Here is a 20,510-nt window from a genome sequence, read left to right as displayed (position 1 = left end):
TAATATTGTCGTATAAAGAAGTTTTGTAAGAAGTGATTGTTACAACATAGAACGTCTTATTTTCAACAACAACATCCTTGGAGCTAAACATGAGCAAAAACCGAGTCGCTCTGAGGAGGAAACCTTTGGCAATTGTTCAAATTGATTTCCCTAGACATGGGCAACCCATTCCTTTAGGCATTTTGTGTTGAATCTTCTACCTCTAACTCACCCCACAACTGGTAAATCTGCCATCCAAATTACCTCATGAAATTGCACATCTTTGCCGAGTACCATCTTCACTTCTCCCTCCTTTAATTTCACACAACGGGTCTTTTTGCGTTTTACACTTGTGGGTCTCTGGCCTCGAGAAGGTGTTGCATCCTTCTATCCCAGGCCTCCATCTTCTAGGAGTGAAACCCTACCCCCTACTGAGTTTGATATTGTCGGTCCACGAAGAGGCTCTTGTCCCAAGGATGTTGCGATGAAGCTGCTTTTACGGAGAAAAAAACCTTCCTCTAAGTGTGGTAAAGTCTTTGTGGACCTTGTCAAGAATGATGACTTTAGAGGTAAGTCCTCATAGTCTAAAACCCCTAGAATATTTGAAAAAACCCCCTAAGTGCTTGAGACCCCTTCCACTGTTTGTGGCCGAACTGCTTCGAAAGAGTCCGTTTGCTGCCATGAAATGGGATGAGCCCTTGCGGATGTTGTAAAGTCTTTTGAAGACATGCGAAGTAAATGCTCCGTTACGACAGGAGATGGGATCCTTGTGGACAGGCTCCTGGAGTCAAGAGGGACTCCACCATCTGAAATTCAAACTTGAGGCTTGGGTGTCTGAGAGCGTTCCACTTGTAGAAACTGTGCTACGAAGAGGAATCAATCCTCCCTCCAAACCTTGACATACCCTCCACCCTTTTGAGGGAGGAGCTCCAACTAACGACACTTGTACCCCGTCTACTTGCTCCGTCACCTACCTGATGCTTGTTGTGTAGAAGCAATTGCTCCATCTAAATTTGGGTCGAATCACAGGGGTCCAACAAATAATCCACTAATATCTCCTCCATTTGGCAAAATAGTGGGGTACACTCTAATACCTCAGCTGACTTCCTTGTGCTACCACATCTGCCTAACCCCGTGACATTGCAACCTCAGAGGCAAGACTTTGGCTACATTCTCGGTTGTCCTGCACTCCCCCGATTTTTTTCACTCGACACTATCAAAGGAAAAGTTAGAGTTGTAGCCAAAGATAGACTAATTTTCCATTGGGAGAAGAGTAGAGTCTTTGTATACAATCTCTTTAGGTACAAAACCAAATTCGTTCCCCTGGCCCCGCGTGTCTCGAATCGGACGAATCTGACACGATTCGGTGGGACACGTGTCCTTTAGATCGTGTCTGATCGTGTCTCGATTCCATGACACGTGTCACGAATTTTTTTGTCCGCGTAGCTATAAAAGTGCGATTTGGCCCATTCTTACTTCACCAAAGTCATTCTCTCTTGCTGTGGGTTTGTTGTGGGTGTGTGAGAGCTAAGATCAAAGGGTGTGGGAGCATTTTGGAGGCGATTCAAGCAACAGGTAAGTGCATTTTCTCTCTATTTTTTTTGCATTTTTATTACAACAGTTTGCATGTGCATTTGTTTTACAAATTTGTGCATTTTTTCTTTATTTTTTTATAGCATTCATGGCTCAATCAAGGGGCAAATGAAGGGCAAGAATGCCCCCATTGGCGATGCTCCTCCGCTTCCAGTTTCATCAGGGTCTGCAAGTGTTCCCTCTATTACAAGTGGGGCTGCAACAACAACTTCAAATGTTGAGGGAAGACAACAACCTCAAGATAACAAATATCCCTTGTGGAAATATGTCACAAGAGAGCAAGGGCTAGGCAACAAGATGAAGGGAGGAGGCAATGTTGCTTGGAAATGCAACTATTGCAAAACTCATTTCATGAGCACATATTTCCGTGTGAAAGCTCATTTGTTGGCTTTACCAAGTTGTGGAATTGCATCACGTACACAGGTGTCTTTAGCTAAAAGGAAATGGAAAAAGAGGCCAATGTTGGTATGGAAAAGGTGGTTGCAACATCTAAAGAAAACAAGGATGAAGGCCCCCTTCCATTCTTGAGGACAAGCAACAATAAATTTCCATTTGAGAGTTCTGGTGGGGGACAAGCAGCAAAAAGAAAGGCAATGGCACTTGGTCCAATGGACAAGATTTTTCAGAAAGAGAAATGGGAAGAGCTTGATCTCACTGTTACATTTTTTTCTATCAGAACTTCATATCTTTTAATGTTGCACGCTCACCTTTATTTATTGAGATGTGTCGAACTTTAACTCAAGGGTCTCCATCAGGGTATGTGCCTCCTGGGTCAGAGAAGCTTAGAACCACATTGTTGACGAAGGCAAAGAAAGAGGTAGACAAAATGCTTGAGCCTATTAAATCAGAATGGCCAACATCTGGGGTTAGATTGTTTCTGATGGATAGACAGATCCGACAGGACATCCACTCATCAACTTCATGGTGTTTTCCTTGAATAGTCCAGTTTTCTTGAGATGCACTTGGACAATACAAGGATGCACAATATATGGGTGAGTTGTCTATTAAAGTTATTGAAGATGTAGGTGTTGATTCTTGTGTGCAAATCATTACAGATAATGCACCTGTTTGCAAGGCTGTTGGCATGATTGTGGAAGCTAAATATCCACAAGTATTTTGGACACCTTGCGTTGTCCATTCTTTGAATTTAACGCTTAAATCTATTGCTTCTGATGTGCTTTGGATTGGAAGTATTATTGAGGATGCACAACATATCCACAACTTTGTACAAAATCATACAAATGCCCTCACTATCTACAAGGAGTACACTAATCTATCATTGTTGAAGATTGCAGATACACTGTTTGCCTCTTCATTCATCATGTTGAAGAGGTTGAGGGAGGTCAAGACTGCTCTTGGCGCCATGGTTATTTCAGAGTTTTGGTATTTTTGGAGAAAGACAGATCAAACAACCTCAAAAAGAGTGAAGGACACAGTGTTAGATAATGCTTGGTGGGAGAGGGTAGATCTACTTATTTAGATCATGGACCCTATCATTTCTTTGCTTTGATTTGCAGATACAGACCAAACCATCCTAGGAGAGGTTTATGAGGGATGGGATTCCATGATTGAGTCTGTGAGGAGCATTATTTTAGAGAGTGAGTGCCCAAACTATGAGACATCACCTTCTTCACCACCATACATGATATTCTTGTCAGCAGATGGGACAAGAATCGCACACCTCTACATTGTTTGACTCACTCATTGAACCCAAAATACTAAAACCATGAGTGGCTAAATGGTGGACCTTCCCACAAATTTCCTCCTCACATGGATGGGGAAATTTCACAGGGGAGGAAAGTTGCATCGAGGCAAATTTTTCTGGATAGAGCATCCATTGATGAGGTGGAAGATGCCTTTGTAGAGTTTTCCACTAGCACTGGTCGATTTGCAAGGTATGATGTGATTAGAGACAGGGGGGCTAAGAGGCCCGGGCAACTCATGGGGCAATAAGCTTTCCTCTACTACAGTTAGCCATGAGGCTCCTTTCTTAGGTTATTTCGTCCTCTTGTTGCGAGAGGAATTGGAGCACATATGGGAATTTGTATAGTGTTAAGAAGAGCAGGCTTGACCAATCCAGGGTATAGACAATGGTGTTTGTGCACACCAATCTTCGTCTTATTTACAGGTAGCTGGATGAGTGGTTGAAGGGAAAGACAAAGGTGTGGGATGTCTTTCCTGATGATATGGGTTTGGACAACTATGTTGAGTTGGCATTGGCCAACATTGATTTTAATGACCCAGTTTTAGAGCTTGTCACTTTTGATGATGGTGATACTGTAGAGGGGTCATCCTCCACACCAGTAGATGTAGAGATGACATTGGATACATAGGAGGAGGATGCAGCAGAAGAGAGCAGTGGTGACCATGATGATGATTACAATGATGCTGATTTTGATTATGAGGATTGATGACTCCTTAGCTACCTACTACCTTCAGGCTTGTAGTTGTTTTGTATTTGCTATTTCTATTTGCCATTGGCATTACTACTATCTATGTAACACTGTACACATTTTGATTTTGATGACTTAATGAGAAAACTACAGTGTCTTGTCTTTCGCCTATTGGATCATTGATGAATTTGTATTATAATTTATGACTTATCATTTATGTCACAAAAGTATTTGTATGCATAATGTTACTTTGTAAAATTTACGTCTAGATGAAGATCTATGTTTGAATCAATTAATTTGTATCATGAATGAGAATTTGTGTAAGAAATATTTAATTTTTAATATATATATATAATTTTTTTTTTAATAAAATAATATATAGCGTGTCCTGTTCCGAGGGGTCAACGTGGCCGTGTCCGACACTTGAATCCCCGTGTCATTCGTGTCATGTGTCACCGTGTCAGGTGACTTAGCTCTAGATATTTGTGCACTGCCCCACTATATATATCTATATATATATATATATATATATAATGATGATAATTGTAGTAATGATTAGTTAATTAGTAATTAGTACTGAAGAGGCATGTCTAAATGGGACATGACCTTCCATGAAGAGGCACCTGCCTAGGGTATATAAGCAAACCTTCACTCTCATTTGTATCATCATTTTTATTCATACATTTTAATATATATTCTTGTATCTTCAATGGAGATCTTTATGTTCCAAGTCTTATGGAGTATTTAACTTAAGTACGAACCTTGTTTGTAACAGTTGGTATCAAGGTTGTCTGATCCTTTGACCGCTCAACCACTGCACATAAAACTAGTTTGATCTTGCCTTTGGCCATTGACTCTTTGTCAACTTCGTTGTTGTCGTAATTTGAGCGTTTTGCTACACAAGTCTGGAGTTTTTGCATTTCACCATTAGGGCTATGGCTATATAATTAAAAAATAAAAAATAAAAATAAAAAATAAAAGAAGAAGAGAGAAAAGAAAGGAAAGATTGAAAAAACAAAACAATAAGCTAATGATTTATTTAAAAAAAGGTAAAAAAATTTTAGAAAAAAAAAAGTTATATAAAAAAGAAAGAAAAAATAATACAAAAAATAAAAATAGATAATTTTTTTTTTTTTTGAAAAAAAATAAAGGTTAAAAAATAAAGAAATATTCAAAATTAATAGCATCAGCAGTCAACTGTCGCTCATTCAACCAACTGCCCTAGTCCATTGGCTGCACGCAGCCACGAGCCTCCACCACAGGATGTTTGACCCAAACAACCCCTGTTGCCGTAGACTGACAACGATACCTTACTACCGCGAAATTCAACTATGACCATCCACTGCGATAGACCAATGCAGATTCATCTCGCACCTACATCTTGCACACAACCATCACTGAACTTGCCTTCGTACATTGCCCCTATCGCACTCTTCCCTTGCTACTATTCCCTACCACGACCACCTATTGCTGCTCGGTTCAAGCAGTGACTGACACCAAAACAGTTGCCGCCGCCTACAATTAGCTACCGCCACACCGACCGCATCCATTCAAAACAACAATCAACCCTTGCCCTGCCGCCGAAGCCCGACACAGACACTATACCGTTGCTGTTACTACCTGATCCTGCACTCCACTGCCGAGTATGCACTGTTCCGCTGGTCTTGACCACGCCATTGTTCCTTGCTAACTTCAACGACCCTCTGCAGCTCCATTTCACTCCTATCAGCCAACCTTGCACGAATACCGCCAAAACCGACCTATAGCAACAGTCGGGCTGCACTACCACAATTGTTCGCTCTGTTAACAACAACAACTGCTCCGATTTGACTTAATTGTTGCATAAATAATTCAAAACAACACATTCCACATCTATGGTGTCTATATCATAGTGCTGTGACACATATACGCCATCCCTTCTATATGTGCAGTACATTAATTGAAATTTGGCTTAGTTACCTATGTTGATGAAACGTTATCATTGTTCCTACCCATTCCATCGAAACCTCTCATAACAACTATCAATTTCCAAGTATTTCAATTAATCCATTTTAAAAGGGTTGCTCAAATCATGCTCGATAATCAAGGAAAATTGAATTAGTCCAAATTATGCTTCGAATATATATTTATTCGAGGGAAGTTTGAACTTTAAGGGACTAAGAGTTTTAAATTAAATTAGTGGAGTTATAAAGGTTGAAGTTTTTGAATTTGAGAAAGGGTATATTTCAAATTATATTGAAGGTAGTTTTTCAAAAGTATAAAAGAGGAAAATAAGTTAAAAAAAATAAATAAGTAAATAAAAGAGAGAGAAAAATAGGTTTTTAAAAGTCTTCATATATATACTATAAGATATATAAGGAAATATAACATATAAAATTTAGAGATAAAGTACAAGGAAAAACATTATAGTTATAGTTAAACCATAAAAAGAAAGGGGCAGTGTAACCCTAGTTTTCAAGTGAAGGGGAAAGTTTCTTTAACTTGAGGAAGAGTAATATTTTATAATAAAAATTAGAAGGGTTACTTAAAAAAAACCCTAAGTTCATCTTGGCAAAGGAAAATGGGGCCTAATTTGGAAACGAAATGAGGAAGATTCCCAAAAACTTAATATAACTATGCCTTGATGCTATTTAGGATTAAAGGGTCTATTGCAAGAAAAGATATTGTTATCTCGCTCGCTGAAAATAAAAATTATATAAAATCTAAAATCACAAACCAATTAGTGATTCCCGAGTCAAATAAATCGAAAAATTAGATTGTTATAACAACAAAAAATATGACAAACAATTAAACATTGGAGATTATACATTCATATCACAATACTCAGTTCAAACCCTATGGAGTAGTCAAGGTGACATTATTTTTGGTTCACTCTGGATGGAAACCCTAGGTTCTTTCATCTTAAATACGAAAAAGGAGTTTTTGACATTTTCATACAAAAAGAAAAAAATAACACTACAGGATGTTACATTGAAGCCAAATTCAGTAATGCCAGAAGACATACAAGATATTTCAAAAGTAATTTTTCAAGAAGGTATAAAAGTACTACAAAATATGCAAAGAGAAGTTGACAAGATCACTGCTGATAAGAATGAAGAAGTTTCTCGGCTTAAAGACCATAGTGAAAAATTATTGGTGCAAATTAAGAAACTTGAGAAGGACAAGAAGTCATTGAAAAACAAGGTACAACAATTTATTGAGAAGGAAGTAGCGTATGTAGAAGTCCAAGTTGAAGAGAGAGGAATAAATATTGATCTAGTGAATATCACAACTCAAGAAGAAGACAAACCAATTGAAGAAAAAACACACTTTGATGTCGTAGTTCAGATGATGAACATCCCAAGTGAAAGTTTTGTACCCAACTCAACAACACCGTCACATGAAGTAAATCAGAGTATTGCCACACACATGATAAGGGAAAGACAAACCAAAAGAACTCCATATCTACATCTGAATCACAAGAACATACATTTCAATCAATTTACTAATTTGTATCACCTAGAACATAAACAACAAACTTATGCTCCAAAGGACACTAATGTCAGTGCAATCCACTCATGTGATAACAATTCATCATACGTTTCCAGTCACTGCGAGATTCCACAGAAGATTAATTTAGGATGGTCTGATCCCTTTTCAGTGCGACATTTTTGTTTATCACTTAGAGGATCATATCAACTTGTATCAACGAAGATGACAGTTCCGATACGGGAAGACATTCGAAACAAAAAAAGAGATCAAGCCTTTTCATCAAGCTTTGAGGACAAAAAATTTCGAGGAGGAAGACAATGTTATGAATAATATATATATATATATATAATGATGATAATTGTAATAATGATTAGTTAATTAGTAATTAGTATTGAAAAGGCACGTTTAAATGGGACATGAGCTTCCATGGAGAGGCACTTGCCTAGGGTATATAAGCAAATCCTCACTCTCATTTGTATCATCATTCTTATTCATACATTTTAATATATATTCTTGTAGCTTCAATGGAAATCTTTATATTCCAAGTCTTCTGGAGTATTTAACTTAAAGTATGAACCTTGTTCATAACACTCACAAATGTCCTCAAAACTGATGACCCTTTCCTTGTTTTCTAGAGAGATTTCTTGGACACGATTCTTTAATTGTTGTGCACTAGCTTGTCTATGAAAAAAATGTGTTTGTATCACCTCCCTTCAGACACAAGCTTCTAGATTTCAATCATTAGGACTCTTCCTCCTTTTTGAAGGCTTGATGTAGTTTGTTGGCTGTTGCCCTTTCTTTGCCTGCATATATGAGGTAATCTCTTGAGATTCCATCTTGGTTTAAAGGGGGCTTAGCCTAATTTGATGATCTCTTTCTTTTGAGGGGGGAAGGAAATGGTTTTAGGCTTTTAACATTTGTTTGGTGTTGTTAATTTCTGACACCTAGACAAGTTTCCGTGCTTCAATTATCACTGTTAAGGATTCGGTATCCCATAGCCAAAGCGGATTAAGTCGAAAAGGAATGGATCCACAATTTAGATATGCTGGGAGATTTAACAAAATCAGTTTATTATTAGAAACAACAAAGGGGAGATAGAAGAGGTGATATGCATATTATCTAAGAAGAAAGAGCTTTAAAGTAGAAAATGGTACAGGTGTTAAGTTATAGGGCCTAGTCCAAGCCTTCTATTTGCCTAGGTATATTTTCCTTTGACTGGACTGGGATCGAATAAATCCCAATCCACGATGATTTCATTCACTAATTCTCTTGATGGGCCTTTAATTGAAAACACATCTTTTTTCAATTGTGGATGGTACCTTATCAAACTTGGATCCCAATACACAATTAGTAATTTCAATGGAGTTCCAAAATTTGATTGATGACCAACAATCCTTTTTTTCTTTGTAAAGAACTAGAGCATGAAAATTATTCTTCTAAGCATACGATCTTAGAGCTAACTTGGTATATATCTAATGCTAAGATGTCTTGGATTGATGAAGTTCAAAGAATGTAATGTACCGAGGAAGGATAATATGGGTTACCTAGGGAGATACCCAGGGGGATAATGAATATAATGTGGCGATAATAATGGAATAGGCCCACTTTATAATTAAAAGGAAATAATATAATAACAAGGGGTATTTGGCATAAGAGTGATAGGAATACTCAAGACTCAAGAGTGTATTGGATGTGTGTTGTCTTGTGGAGTGATTCTTTCCATAAGGAGTATTTGGTGGTGTTACCATACCTCAAGGGTTCTTCTCTCTATCTTCTTGTGTTGTTCATGGTGAATGCCTTGGATATTTTTGGTGTTTAAGGGTTTATCTTGAAAATTTTCTTGGTTGATTTTCTCTTATATCTTTGAAGTTTTACTACAAAGAGGGTTGTGGAGTAGTAGAATTAGGGGGAGTAGATAGAATAGTAGTTCAAAAAAGATGGTTGCTTTCCATAAGAGACATGGTGCTTTGATGGAGCTATCTGATTGTTTCTAGATGACCTTTTAACTTGTTGCCATTACTTTGAAGAATCAGAGGGAGGCTGGGAGGTGCGACAAAATTACAATCTTTATGGCCATATTCATGGCAATATTTACATCTAAATGGAAGTTTTTTGCAGTCAAGTTTTTGAAGATGGGTTGACTTATCCAACATGAAGTTAATGGCTTCCAGTAACGCTTTCTCCAAGTCTACTACTCCACAAATTCAGGTACAAGCAAACATACCTGATTCGGGATCTAACTTATGTCTAGAATATTACTGATTGCTTCTGGCAATTCATCATTTCAAAACTGAGGGCATAGGTGGGGGAGCCTAATCAACACTGGAACTGCAGATGGCACATACATTTCAGGATTGAAATCCAATGCCCATCTATTGAATAATTCAAATACAAACCTCTTAGGCCGATGAAGTTGGGGCCATTTTGGAAAATAAGATCCTTGTCCTCTTTGAGCCGAAACATAAAGGTATAATTTTCTTTGCCATAGAAGAAATAGGAGAGCTTACCTTTGATTGAGGGTTTTCTTTGCAAGAGTGATTGCTTTGATGCATGTGATGGAGTGGGCCAGCTTCACATTTGGAGATGGACTCGATTTTTTGGCAAATAGAGAGGGTGGTTGATTTAGAAGCAGGCTTTCAAACAATTGACACTATTTGCTGTAGGGCTATTGCTTCTGCTTGTTGAAGAATCTAGGGCATTCAAGTTAATTGATTCTTCTTCTTGATGATAACTATTTGTGCGACACTTTTTACTTTTTCTTATTAGTACAATCTTCTCTTTGTTATTATAAGAGTGTGTGTTTCTTATTTCATCAAATAGCTACCAAAACAAAAGAGACAAGAACACAAGATGTTGGCTTTCTGCCATGGCCAAAACCTCTCACTTTTTGAGAGAAAAACCCGCACAAAATTCTTTTTATAAAGATTCCAATTGACGAATACCAAGACCATGACTCTTCACCTATTTAGCCACTCCAAGACCAAGACACCAATCCTCTTCTTCATCATTTTTGAGATAACACTGAGGCCATAACTACTGCACCATTGAGATCTTCATTACTGCTGCAACACCATTGTTGCACCTTCACCAAGGTCTTCACCATACCAACGAGATCTCCATATATATGAATGAGATCTGCACCTAAATCCATCAAGATCATGACTGTTTCACCATAGCTGCACCTTTTTTGAGATCATAACCTTGTGACTGTGTCTCCATTAAGATCGAGACCCTATCTATGCTAAGATCATGACTGTACCTTGAAGTATGTCGAGATAGAGTGTGTTATTATGAGACCTTCTCATCATAATTATGCTGAGACTGTGTGTGCTACTGTGGGATCCCTGAAATCACCTTCATCACCGAGACTATGATTGTGTCTTCTTCCTGCACTGTGATCTTCACTGAGATTGTGACTGTGTTCTTCTTGCATCGAGATCTTCCCTGCCACAACTATGCCGAGACTGTATCACTGAGATCCTTTAACTAAGCTGAGACTGTGATTGTGTTTGGTATGTCGAGACAATGATCTTTAAGAATGCAGGGAGGTCAAGACTTCATCTTTGTACCCATCCGAAAAACTATAGGGATGCTTGTCCGAAATTTGAGCTATTGTACCCATTGAAATTTCAGAGAATCTGAGTCCCTGTTCACTTCTTTTGCGCAGACCCTAGTTGGGTATATATAGTGGTTTGCCCTCCATATTTAGCCGACCTGACAGAGTGAACCGATGTGTCACTTTTTGCAAGCCGACATGACTTCTTTAGCTATTTAATTCATTTTTGCGGGCCGACATTAAGAGGATTGTGCTTGTCTTTTAGGAGGACTTTTCTAGACACTAGGTTGACTCATATATATTTTACAAATGCTCAAGAAGAGCTCTCCATACATGACATTGACTCTTTGACTCAATAATAAATCTTAAGGCTCTCAATGGGAGCCACTAACAAATAAACTTCATGCTCATGAAACCCATGCAACAAAAAAAATAATTTTATTTATTTCATTTCATTGTTTACAAAGATCATGTCATTATGAAGACCGAACTTAGTTACACTTTCTTCAACACTCCCTCTTAACTAGGGAGGTATTCATAATGGTACTTGGTCATTCTCAATCTGAAGAATTTCTTATAAGAAGAACTGGATTGGTAATCCCATCTGTATAGCATCATATCAACCAACATTGTCACAATGCAAGGCCTTGAATAATAGCTCCATCTCTACACAAGCCCATGAGCTACAACGCTAGCGAGACCAATGATTATAGACGTCTTCATCATTGTCTCTCAAGGTACATACCCATCTGGGTGTTCACTGAGTATGGCCTTCTAGGACTATTCTTATCTTGGGTTCCTAGCCCTCAAAGAATATCGGTTCTCTTGCCTACTCTTATCTTGGATGCCCTACACATTCTCAAAGAGCATCGAATTCCAGATGATTACCCAATCCTCCATTCTTTCTTCCCAAATGAAGACAATAATGTTGTGTCTATCTCTCCCTCTCAACTACGGACGATACATCCATCATGTGTCTACATTTCTCTTCATGGCCTTCACTAAGACTTATGGCTGTTAGTCCTGGTCTAGTGCATGACACATGAAATACAAAAACAAAACTATCACTCCTTTTTAATCAGGGGTGACCCAATCCAAGCTCCCTCATGATCAGGGACCTATCAGAGCTCCCTCTTAACAAGAGACATTCCTTTTTCATCAACTTCTTCTTCATGGGTCCTTAAGTTGCTTGATCAACTTCTTTCCTTGATGTCATGAAATTCAGTTGAGCTTCTTCCTTGTAGGGCATCAACCATTGATCACTTTCCTTCTTGGTTTGTCATGTCATTCCTTTCTTCATGGAAAGTTGCCTTCTTGATACATATCTGGAACCTTCTTCATATGACTACTTCTTTCTCATCTTGCTTCTTCCATCCACCACGTGAATGCTAGTTGTACTTGTACTTACAACTCTTGATTTAGTAGCCCTGCTTGAACTCATCTAGATATTATTCAAGAAACCAAAACATAATATTAAATCAAATCATACCTTACGAGATGGCTCTTCATCATGACATCTTCCTGTAGGTATCAACATCCAACATACATGTCGACACATCTCCCAAAGATATCCATTGTCAAGGGTCTTCATCATCAGAGTCTTCATATATTTCCAGGAGATTTCCTAGTCAAATCTTCTTGGTATTTTGGATGTTGATTGCTTTCATTAGGGTTGCATATTGATCTCTTCCTTTTTCACACATTCCATTCCCAGGATCTTTCAATCAGAGTTTTTTAATTGTAGTCAACCACCTCATACTTCATATGAGGACATATTATGTTGATTTCATCTAGTGTGACTTATGCCTTCCCGCATCCTTTTAGAGGAGGAGATTCTTTTTCTCTTGATCATGCTTCTCAAGATAGAAGTAATGATCCTTGTTACCAGCAACCATACGACATGACATTATAATATTAAACACAAGCATACATACCTCATTTTATCTTTAGGTCATCTAGGCTTCTTCTGGCAGCGTCCTTGATTGAAAAGATCTTGATCTGCATCATGTCATCACACCATCATCCCATGAATTCCTTAAGTTGGAGTTCCTGATGAACACTTGCTTCCTCTCTAGATTAGTGAACCTTCGATGAGGATTCCTTTAGAGAATCTTGAGGATCTTGTATATCCCCATCTGGCAAATGTTTCCTGTTTGACTTGATGTATGATGAGCCTTGTCCTGGATGGCTTCTTCCTTTCCTGCAATGTCCAATGAGGTTCCCAAGAGTTATATCCTTCATGTTTGACTGTCATGGATTTTGTCCTTCATGATTCCCATGGTGATGTCATGAGCTTTAGTTTCTAATGCTTCCACGATGCATCTTATTATCATGGTCATATCTATAACACAAGATTTAGGAGCTTATGATAGGACCCTTTTGTGAGGGATACCATCTCGATCATAGTATAGATCTATTACTCCCACTTTCCTTGGCCCTTTTCTTCAACTTCCTCCATCTTTTCGGTGATATGAGCTTCTTTCTATAATCTTTCCATAGCATTGAATCTTAGCTATACTATTCTGTCTTGTTTGAGGACCAAACTTCCCTTTCCTTTCTGCACATGTTTGAGTCCTTTAACCTTCAATACTTTTGCCATCAACTTGTCTTTCTCTATCTAGCATAGAGACCACAAATTGTTGAATGAGGTAACCTTCTTGTTCATGGACATTTGTTACCTTGCCTATCAGTTAGAACAATGATGATTATCTTCATCTCCCAATTGGGATCTTATGAAGATATTCCTTTATTCTTTGATACCTTCAATCAGGTCTAAGTGATATGACCTTCTTCACTGCATTTCAGAGAGTATATCTTCTAGCATTTCATATCTCTCTTTTATGTCACCTCTCCTGCTACATAGGGATGAGAGGACCTAGGACTGATTTCATACGACTTCTCTTCCGGGGACTATATCTATCCTCCTTTCTTATGCAAGGAATCTTGATGACCCAACCGATATATAGGTCTCCTTGCAAACATGAAGTCATTTAACCAAACTTGATTATAGAATGAAAGGATACTTACTTGACAAGTGAAGATGAACTCTTCCACTTGATCACTTTGATGATGGTTGAAGAAGATGTATTAGGGCTTCTTCTTGGATGATCTTCTTCTAGGGCAAGGAGATATTCCTTGCTTGTTTTTATAACCTTGAAGATGACAATGCCTTCTTGCCTTCAATATGCTTTGCCTTCTTTTGTAGTGTAGATCAGACTGCTTCTAGGGTTTCAACCTGTTCCAAGATGATGTGATCTTCGTTTTTGAGGTCCTTTGAGCTACCTTGCTTTGTAGACAACTTGATGAGAGTCTTGATGGCCTTTTGATGATGACAATGGAGACAAAAGCTCTTGCTGTTGTATACTGCTGTTATGGACTAATTTTTGTTGATGTTGATCCCTTTCTTTGATATCCTTCTTGAAGCTTGATCCTTGAATGTCTATTTGCTGCCCTTCCTTTGACTTCAGCACCTTAGCTCTGATACCATGTTGAAGAATCTAGGGCATTCAAGTTAATTGATTCTTCTTCTTGATGATAACTATTTGTGAGGCACTTTTTACTTTTTCTTATTAGCACAGTCTTCTCTTTGTTATTATAAGAGTGTGTTTCTTATTTCATCAAATAGCTACCAAAACAAAAGAGACAAGAACACAAGATGTTGGCTTTCTGCCAGGGCCAAAACCTCTCACTCTTTGAGAGGAAAACATGCACACAATTCTTCTTATAGGGATTCCAATTGACGAATACCATGACCATGACCCTTGACCTATTTAGCCACTCCAAGACCAAGACACCAATCCTCTTCTTCCTCATTGCTGAGATAACACTGAGGCCATCATTACTACACCACCGATATCTTCATTACTGCTGCAACACCATTGCGGCACCTTCACCGAGGTCTTCAACATACCAACGAGATCTCCATATATATGAATGAGATCTGCACCTAAATCCACCGATATCATGACTGTTTCACCATAGCTGCACCTTTATGGAGATCATAACCTTGTGACTGTGCCTCCATTAAGATCGAGACCATATCTATGCTAAGATTATGACTGCACCTTGAAGTATGTCGAGACAGAGTGTGTTACTATGAGACCTTCTCATCATAATTATGCTGAGACTGTGTGCTACTGTGGGATCCCTGAAATCACCTTCATCACCGAGACTATGACTATGTTTTCTTCCTGCACTGTGATCTTCACCTAGACTGTGACTGTGTTCTTCTTGCACCGAGATCTTCCCTGCCACAACTATGCCGAGACTGTATCACTGAGATCCTTTAACTAAGCTGAGACTTTGACTGTGTTTGGTATGCCAAGACATAGATCTTCAAGACTGCAGGGAGGCCAAGACTTCATCTCTGTACCCATCCAAAAAACTACAGGGATGCTTGTCCGAAATATGAGCTACTGTACCCATCGAAATTTCAGAGAATCCGAGTTCCTGTTCACTTCTTTTGCACAGACCCTAGCTGGGTATATATTGGTTTGTCCTCCATATTTAACCAACCTGACAGAGTGAACCGATGTGTCTCTTTTTGCAAGCCGACATGACTTCTTTAGCTATTTAATTCATTTCTGCAGACTGACATTAAGAGGATTGTGCTTGTCTTTTAGGAGGGCTTTTCTAGACACTAGGTTGACTCATATATTTTACAAATGCTCAAGAAGAGCTCTCCATACATGACATTGACTCTTTGACTCAATAATAAATCCCAAGGCTCTCAATGGGAGCCACTAACAAATAAACTTCTTGCTCATGAAACCCATGCAGCAAGGCATACCAAAAAATAATTTTATTTCTTTCATTTCATTGTTTACAAAGATCATGTCATTATGAAGACTGAACCTAGTTACACTTTCTTCAACACTGCTGAGAGGGATGGGAGCTAGAATGGCTTTCCCTTCCTGGTCCATGGCCAGGAGGGCTGAGCAGACTAGGGACAGTGGCTAGGGCTCAGAGTAGAGCAAATTATGTGATTCCTTCTTACGTCTGTTGCTGTTGATTATCTGCATATATGTAAATATGATAGAGTTGAGTAAGAGATTGATGACATTTCTTGTTATCCAAGACCTACCTCCGTACTTTTGGCACTTCTTGTTCTTGGATCTTCTCCTCCTACACTTTTCACCTCGGAGCAGGTTTCTGAGCTTGAGGTCAAATGTTCTTCATGCCTCAGATTAGATCTCACTCTCTGTTCTACGTTACTTTATTTTACTTTCTGCATCTTGCCCCAATGTGAGATATTTTGGTACTCTTGTTTTGTAATGACATCATTGGAAGAACAGTCCCTTTGACCTACTTTTGTGAACATTAGTTGGACATTCATAAAATTATCTTATCTTATCTCGTGTTCTTCTGAATGTTTTTATGGTTGTTCATTCCTCCTGTTTATTTAAATTGTGCATAAACCTTTATTTTTACTATTTCTTTGTCATGATCCTGAACCTGTGGTTTTGGGTGAAATCGATGTTCAACACAGGTTTGAATTGGATTTGATATTTTTCCTATTTCTAAATTCTGATATTATTAGCAGGTGCACTTTGAAAGTTTTAATTAAACGTATTTCAATTGTTTGACTATCTTTCATGGTAGTCTCATTTCACATTGGCCCAAAAGTCACATGCATTCTGAGAACATGTTTGCAGTGTAATTTTATCCTTCCATTTAGTTGGCTATATTGTAATACCTGTAAGTTTTGATACGGACATTGTGCTTGTTTGAACTATTTATTCTTAATTTTGTTATTTCCCCTAATTTTCCTGGTGCGTGTTAACTGAACAGAGCTCAAGAAATCCCTTTATGCATTATTTTCTCAATTTGGAAGGATAGCAGATATTGTTGCTCTGAAGACTGCGAAGCTCCGTGGTCAAGCATGGGTTGTTTTTGATGAAATTACAGCTGCTAGCAATGCACTCCGGCAAATGCAGGGCTTCCCATTCTATGATAAACCGATGGTAGGCAGATGACTAGTGTATTTTGTACTTTCCTGTACTTTTTGTGGTGATTAATTATCTGCCAACACCCTTGTCAGAAAATATTCTTCCTTTTAAGTTCACATCTTATATATTCTCTGCAATTTGTCTCTTCAAAACTTTTTTCTTTTCCTTGTTAACTTGGTCTTTTCCTTTAAACCTACGAGGAGCAGCTAATAATGGGATAGAGAAACTAGATTATACAATGGGTAGAGCTTTTTGATGTGCTTGTGCTGCAGAATATCCCATTTCTTGAACATGTGTGGACTTTATACTGGTACTGATTCTTGGTTAGCTATTGCATGGAGGAAGGAAGCAATGATAAGATAAGATGGGATAATTTAGTTATTGTCCAGCTAGTGACCACATAGTTGGTCAATGGGATTCAAAGTACAGCTGATGTGAACACACAGTGGGAGTGCAAAAGCAATTCTTATCTTCACTCTACTAAAAGCAGAGAAAGAGATATCCTTTAGATTTGTTTGTGAGCAAATTGCTTTCTTAGTAATAGTATTATGCAATGCAGGTTTTGAATGGTGACTTGGCATGCTTCTTCAAGTAATAACAATAGCAATTAATGTGATGTGACTAACAATGAATTTTGGTTAAGCATACAAGAGTTGTTAATTCTCGTAGGACTAGATATGTGCTGAATTTTCATGTAGTTGCTGTACTTTTGTAGCATCTATTTGGCCAAAAGCAACCATATCTATTGTCATCTGCTCATCATATTTATTTTGCGATTTAGCCAGTTCTTATGTTCTGAATTTTCGTGTAGTTGCTGTACTTTTGCAGCACCTAATTGGTGAAAAACAACCACATCTATTGCCATCTGCTCAGCATATTTATTTTGGGATTCAGAAAGCTCCTGTTCATTTTTGTTCATAAATATAGATCTCTTTCACTTTGTGTCCACTATTTAGTATTAACACATATTCTCAAGACAAGCATTGCAAAAGAGTAGTGAGATGTAACTGTTAAACTTCTATAAGAAAATGAGCATTGTTTGTTTCCATAGTTCTGACACAGTATTTATTGGTGCACAGAGGATACACTACGGGAAGTCAAAATCAGATGCCATAGCAAAGGCTGATGGTACTTATGTGCCAAGGGAAAAGAGGAAGAAGCAAGAAGAAAAAGGTGAGGCATGTGCTTTCAAGGGACCATTTGTGTTCTTATTTATATCTTTCTTTATGTTGTATATAGGTTTAGTGTTTTAGCTGGATAGAAGCACTTTTGAGGAAACCTTTCTTAATGTGCTGTGCCAGTTGATACATTAGCATTTTTTGTCTGTCATATCTTTGTTTCATTTTGACTACTAATAGCAATTACTAGTTTGCGTGCATTCAATCAAAGATGGGAATATCCGTCAACTGCTTATTTTAACACAACATACAGAAATTAGAGTTCTCCATAACAATTCAAAACCATCTGGACAAGGACAGTTTATTAGTGAGGCAAGTAACAGTCAACAATTGGCCGTTTCACTTGCAACTGCACCCACAAACCCTTGAAAGTTCTTTTGTATGTCTTCTGAGGATTTATGAAAAAGGGAAGGGATGATGATAGAAAATGCTTGCTTTCTGGTTACATGTTCTAAAGCCACAAATTAAAAATTTCTTAATGTTTGATCCATGTGCCTTTTGCGGGCCATCTCAGATATGCTCCTGATTTTGGGTCCTGAACTTCTGGAGCAGCTTTTGGGCCTTAAACAGTGTTTTTCTGACCATGGTTTTGTTAGTTGACACGAATGAAGTTGGGTCAAAGATGTTCATGAAACTGCTTTATATTAAATAATAGAAATAATTATTCGACTTCTGCTATGGCTTTTGCGTTGTACAATTACAACTTTGCAACATTGAATATGGGTGAGATGTCAAACTGCTCTGGCAATTAAAATTCATATGCACTTGTCTCAAAACTTCCTTCAGTTACTGCATGATCCTATCTTCATGAGGTTCAATTTGTTGTAGTTGGTTTTGGGTAGCACTCTGTCCTTAAGTGAACTTTCACCTGGTCTCCAGCCTCAAATAACTTGAATTTGTGGTGTTTGTCTGCACTCTCTTCGTACTTTGTGCTATTTCCCCATTTCTCTCAAACTTGCACATTAATCTGCTACATTTGTTTTGCAAATAGCTCTGCATTACCAATCAACGTCATACTTATTGGAAAATCTATCAATTCTATCACTATCATATTTTTACCATACACTGTACAATTGGGTGAATATTGTCTATCTGTTCACTAAACTGTTGTAGGAAAACTCCATACACGTTAATACCTGATTCCACCATCTTGGTTTAATTCCAACAAAACATCTTAGTAGATTTCGTAAACTTTGGTGTACTAACTCATTTGATCCTTTGTCTGAGGATTGTAGGATGAATTAAATTACAACTTTGTTACCATCTTTTGCCACACGACTTAGACACTCTGTGAAGTGATTGGTTTCTATAATACATGATTGAAGTTTGAACACAATTTTCTTGAAGAACAAATCTGCTTAGTGACCTACATCACTTATTTTCCTACAAATCAGAAGTGTGCCATTTTGAAAATCTATCCATCACAACAAAAGATGCATCAAATTTGCATTTTGTTCTTGGCAGCCCAACTACAAAATCTATTTAGATGTTTTGCCATGGATCCTTTGACAGTCAAAATTGTGTGTTCTTGGCAGCCCAAATAGAAAATCCATTTAGATGTTTTCCCATCAACCCTTTGACCCTTGAAACTGTGTGTACTTGGCAGGCCAAGTTTAAATTCATTTAGATGTTATCCCATTGACCCTTTCACACTGGAAATTGTGTATACAACCTTGTATTCTGACCCTAACCTTCTGTGATTTGACAAATCCTACACCTTTTCACAGATCTTCTGACTTCTTTATGCACAACCAACAAGAGCCCTCTTCCAACGACACTCGTGTCTTTTCAGGCCCAAAGTGTATGCCAAGTCCAGCACTATGTGATTCCCAAGTGAGATTATTGATCCTTCCAGAATGCATAATTATTTGTTTTAAGCCTGTTGAAAATAGTAGCGAGAAAGTGGTTCCTTGATCTGTGCCTTAATTCAAGGAGTCAAATTCAGGTTTCTTCTTTGTCATACTCGATTTCCTAAACATTATGAGATTCCCTATAAATTAGGATGAACTCCTATAATTTAGGAAACTGTCCCTGAACATTAGGACGAGTTAGGTTGCAGTTAACTGATGTGTTGAAATTGAGAGTGGAATTCTTGATTTTCTAGTGTGAGTTGATTGAGGAAAAACACAAGTGATTGAGTTTCAAGTGGTGGACTTGAAATAGGATGAGTTGCATGAGCAGTTAACTCATGCTAACTCAATCAATCACAAAATCATTCCTTAATTAGAAATTCACTAATTTTAGCTCTCCAAATTGCTATACAGGAGTGAAGGCATATTGTTGATCATTGTTTTGGTGAGCACAAGTTGGTGAGACGAAGCAATAAGGAAGCATGAGTTTGTGTGTGGAACTTGTGAGAGAAAGAGAACGAGCCCAGGTGAGGCTTGTGGTA

At 38.0% G+C, this 20,510-nt stretch overlaps 1 protein-coding gene across 1 annotated transcript in view; it reads left to right on the top strand.

Annotated features, from left to right (window-relative positions):
• Nucleotides 1-20,510, top strand: part of LOC149160741 (U2 small nuclear ribonucleoprotein B''-like) — a 151,455-nt gene that overhangs the window by 23,578 nt on the left and 107,367 nt on the right. Inside the window, exons 2-3 of the mRNA XM_089436794.1 lie at nucleotides 16,783-16,955; nucleotides 18,020-18,113. Coding sequence (XP_089292920.1) covers nucleotides 16,783-16,955; nucleotides 18,020-18,113 — 267 coding nt within the window. The remainder of the gene's footprint in view (nucleotides 1-16,782; nucleotides 16,956-18,019; nucleotides 18,114-20,510) is intronic.

This window comes from Pinus tabuliformis, chromosome 5_2, assembly GCF_031772625.1.
Source record: "Pinus tabuliformis cultivar Carrire ecotype Pingquan chromosome 5_2, CPIR1, whole genome shotgun sequence".
Classification (NCBI taxonomy): domain Eukaryota; kingdom Viridiplantae; phylum Streptophyta; class Pinopsida; order Pinales; family Pinaceae; genus Pinus; species Pinus tabuliformis.
Note: the sequence above shows the minus strand (reverse complement) of the source record. Positions and strands in the feature narration are given on the sequence as shown.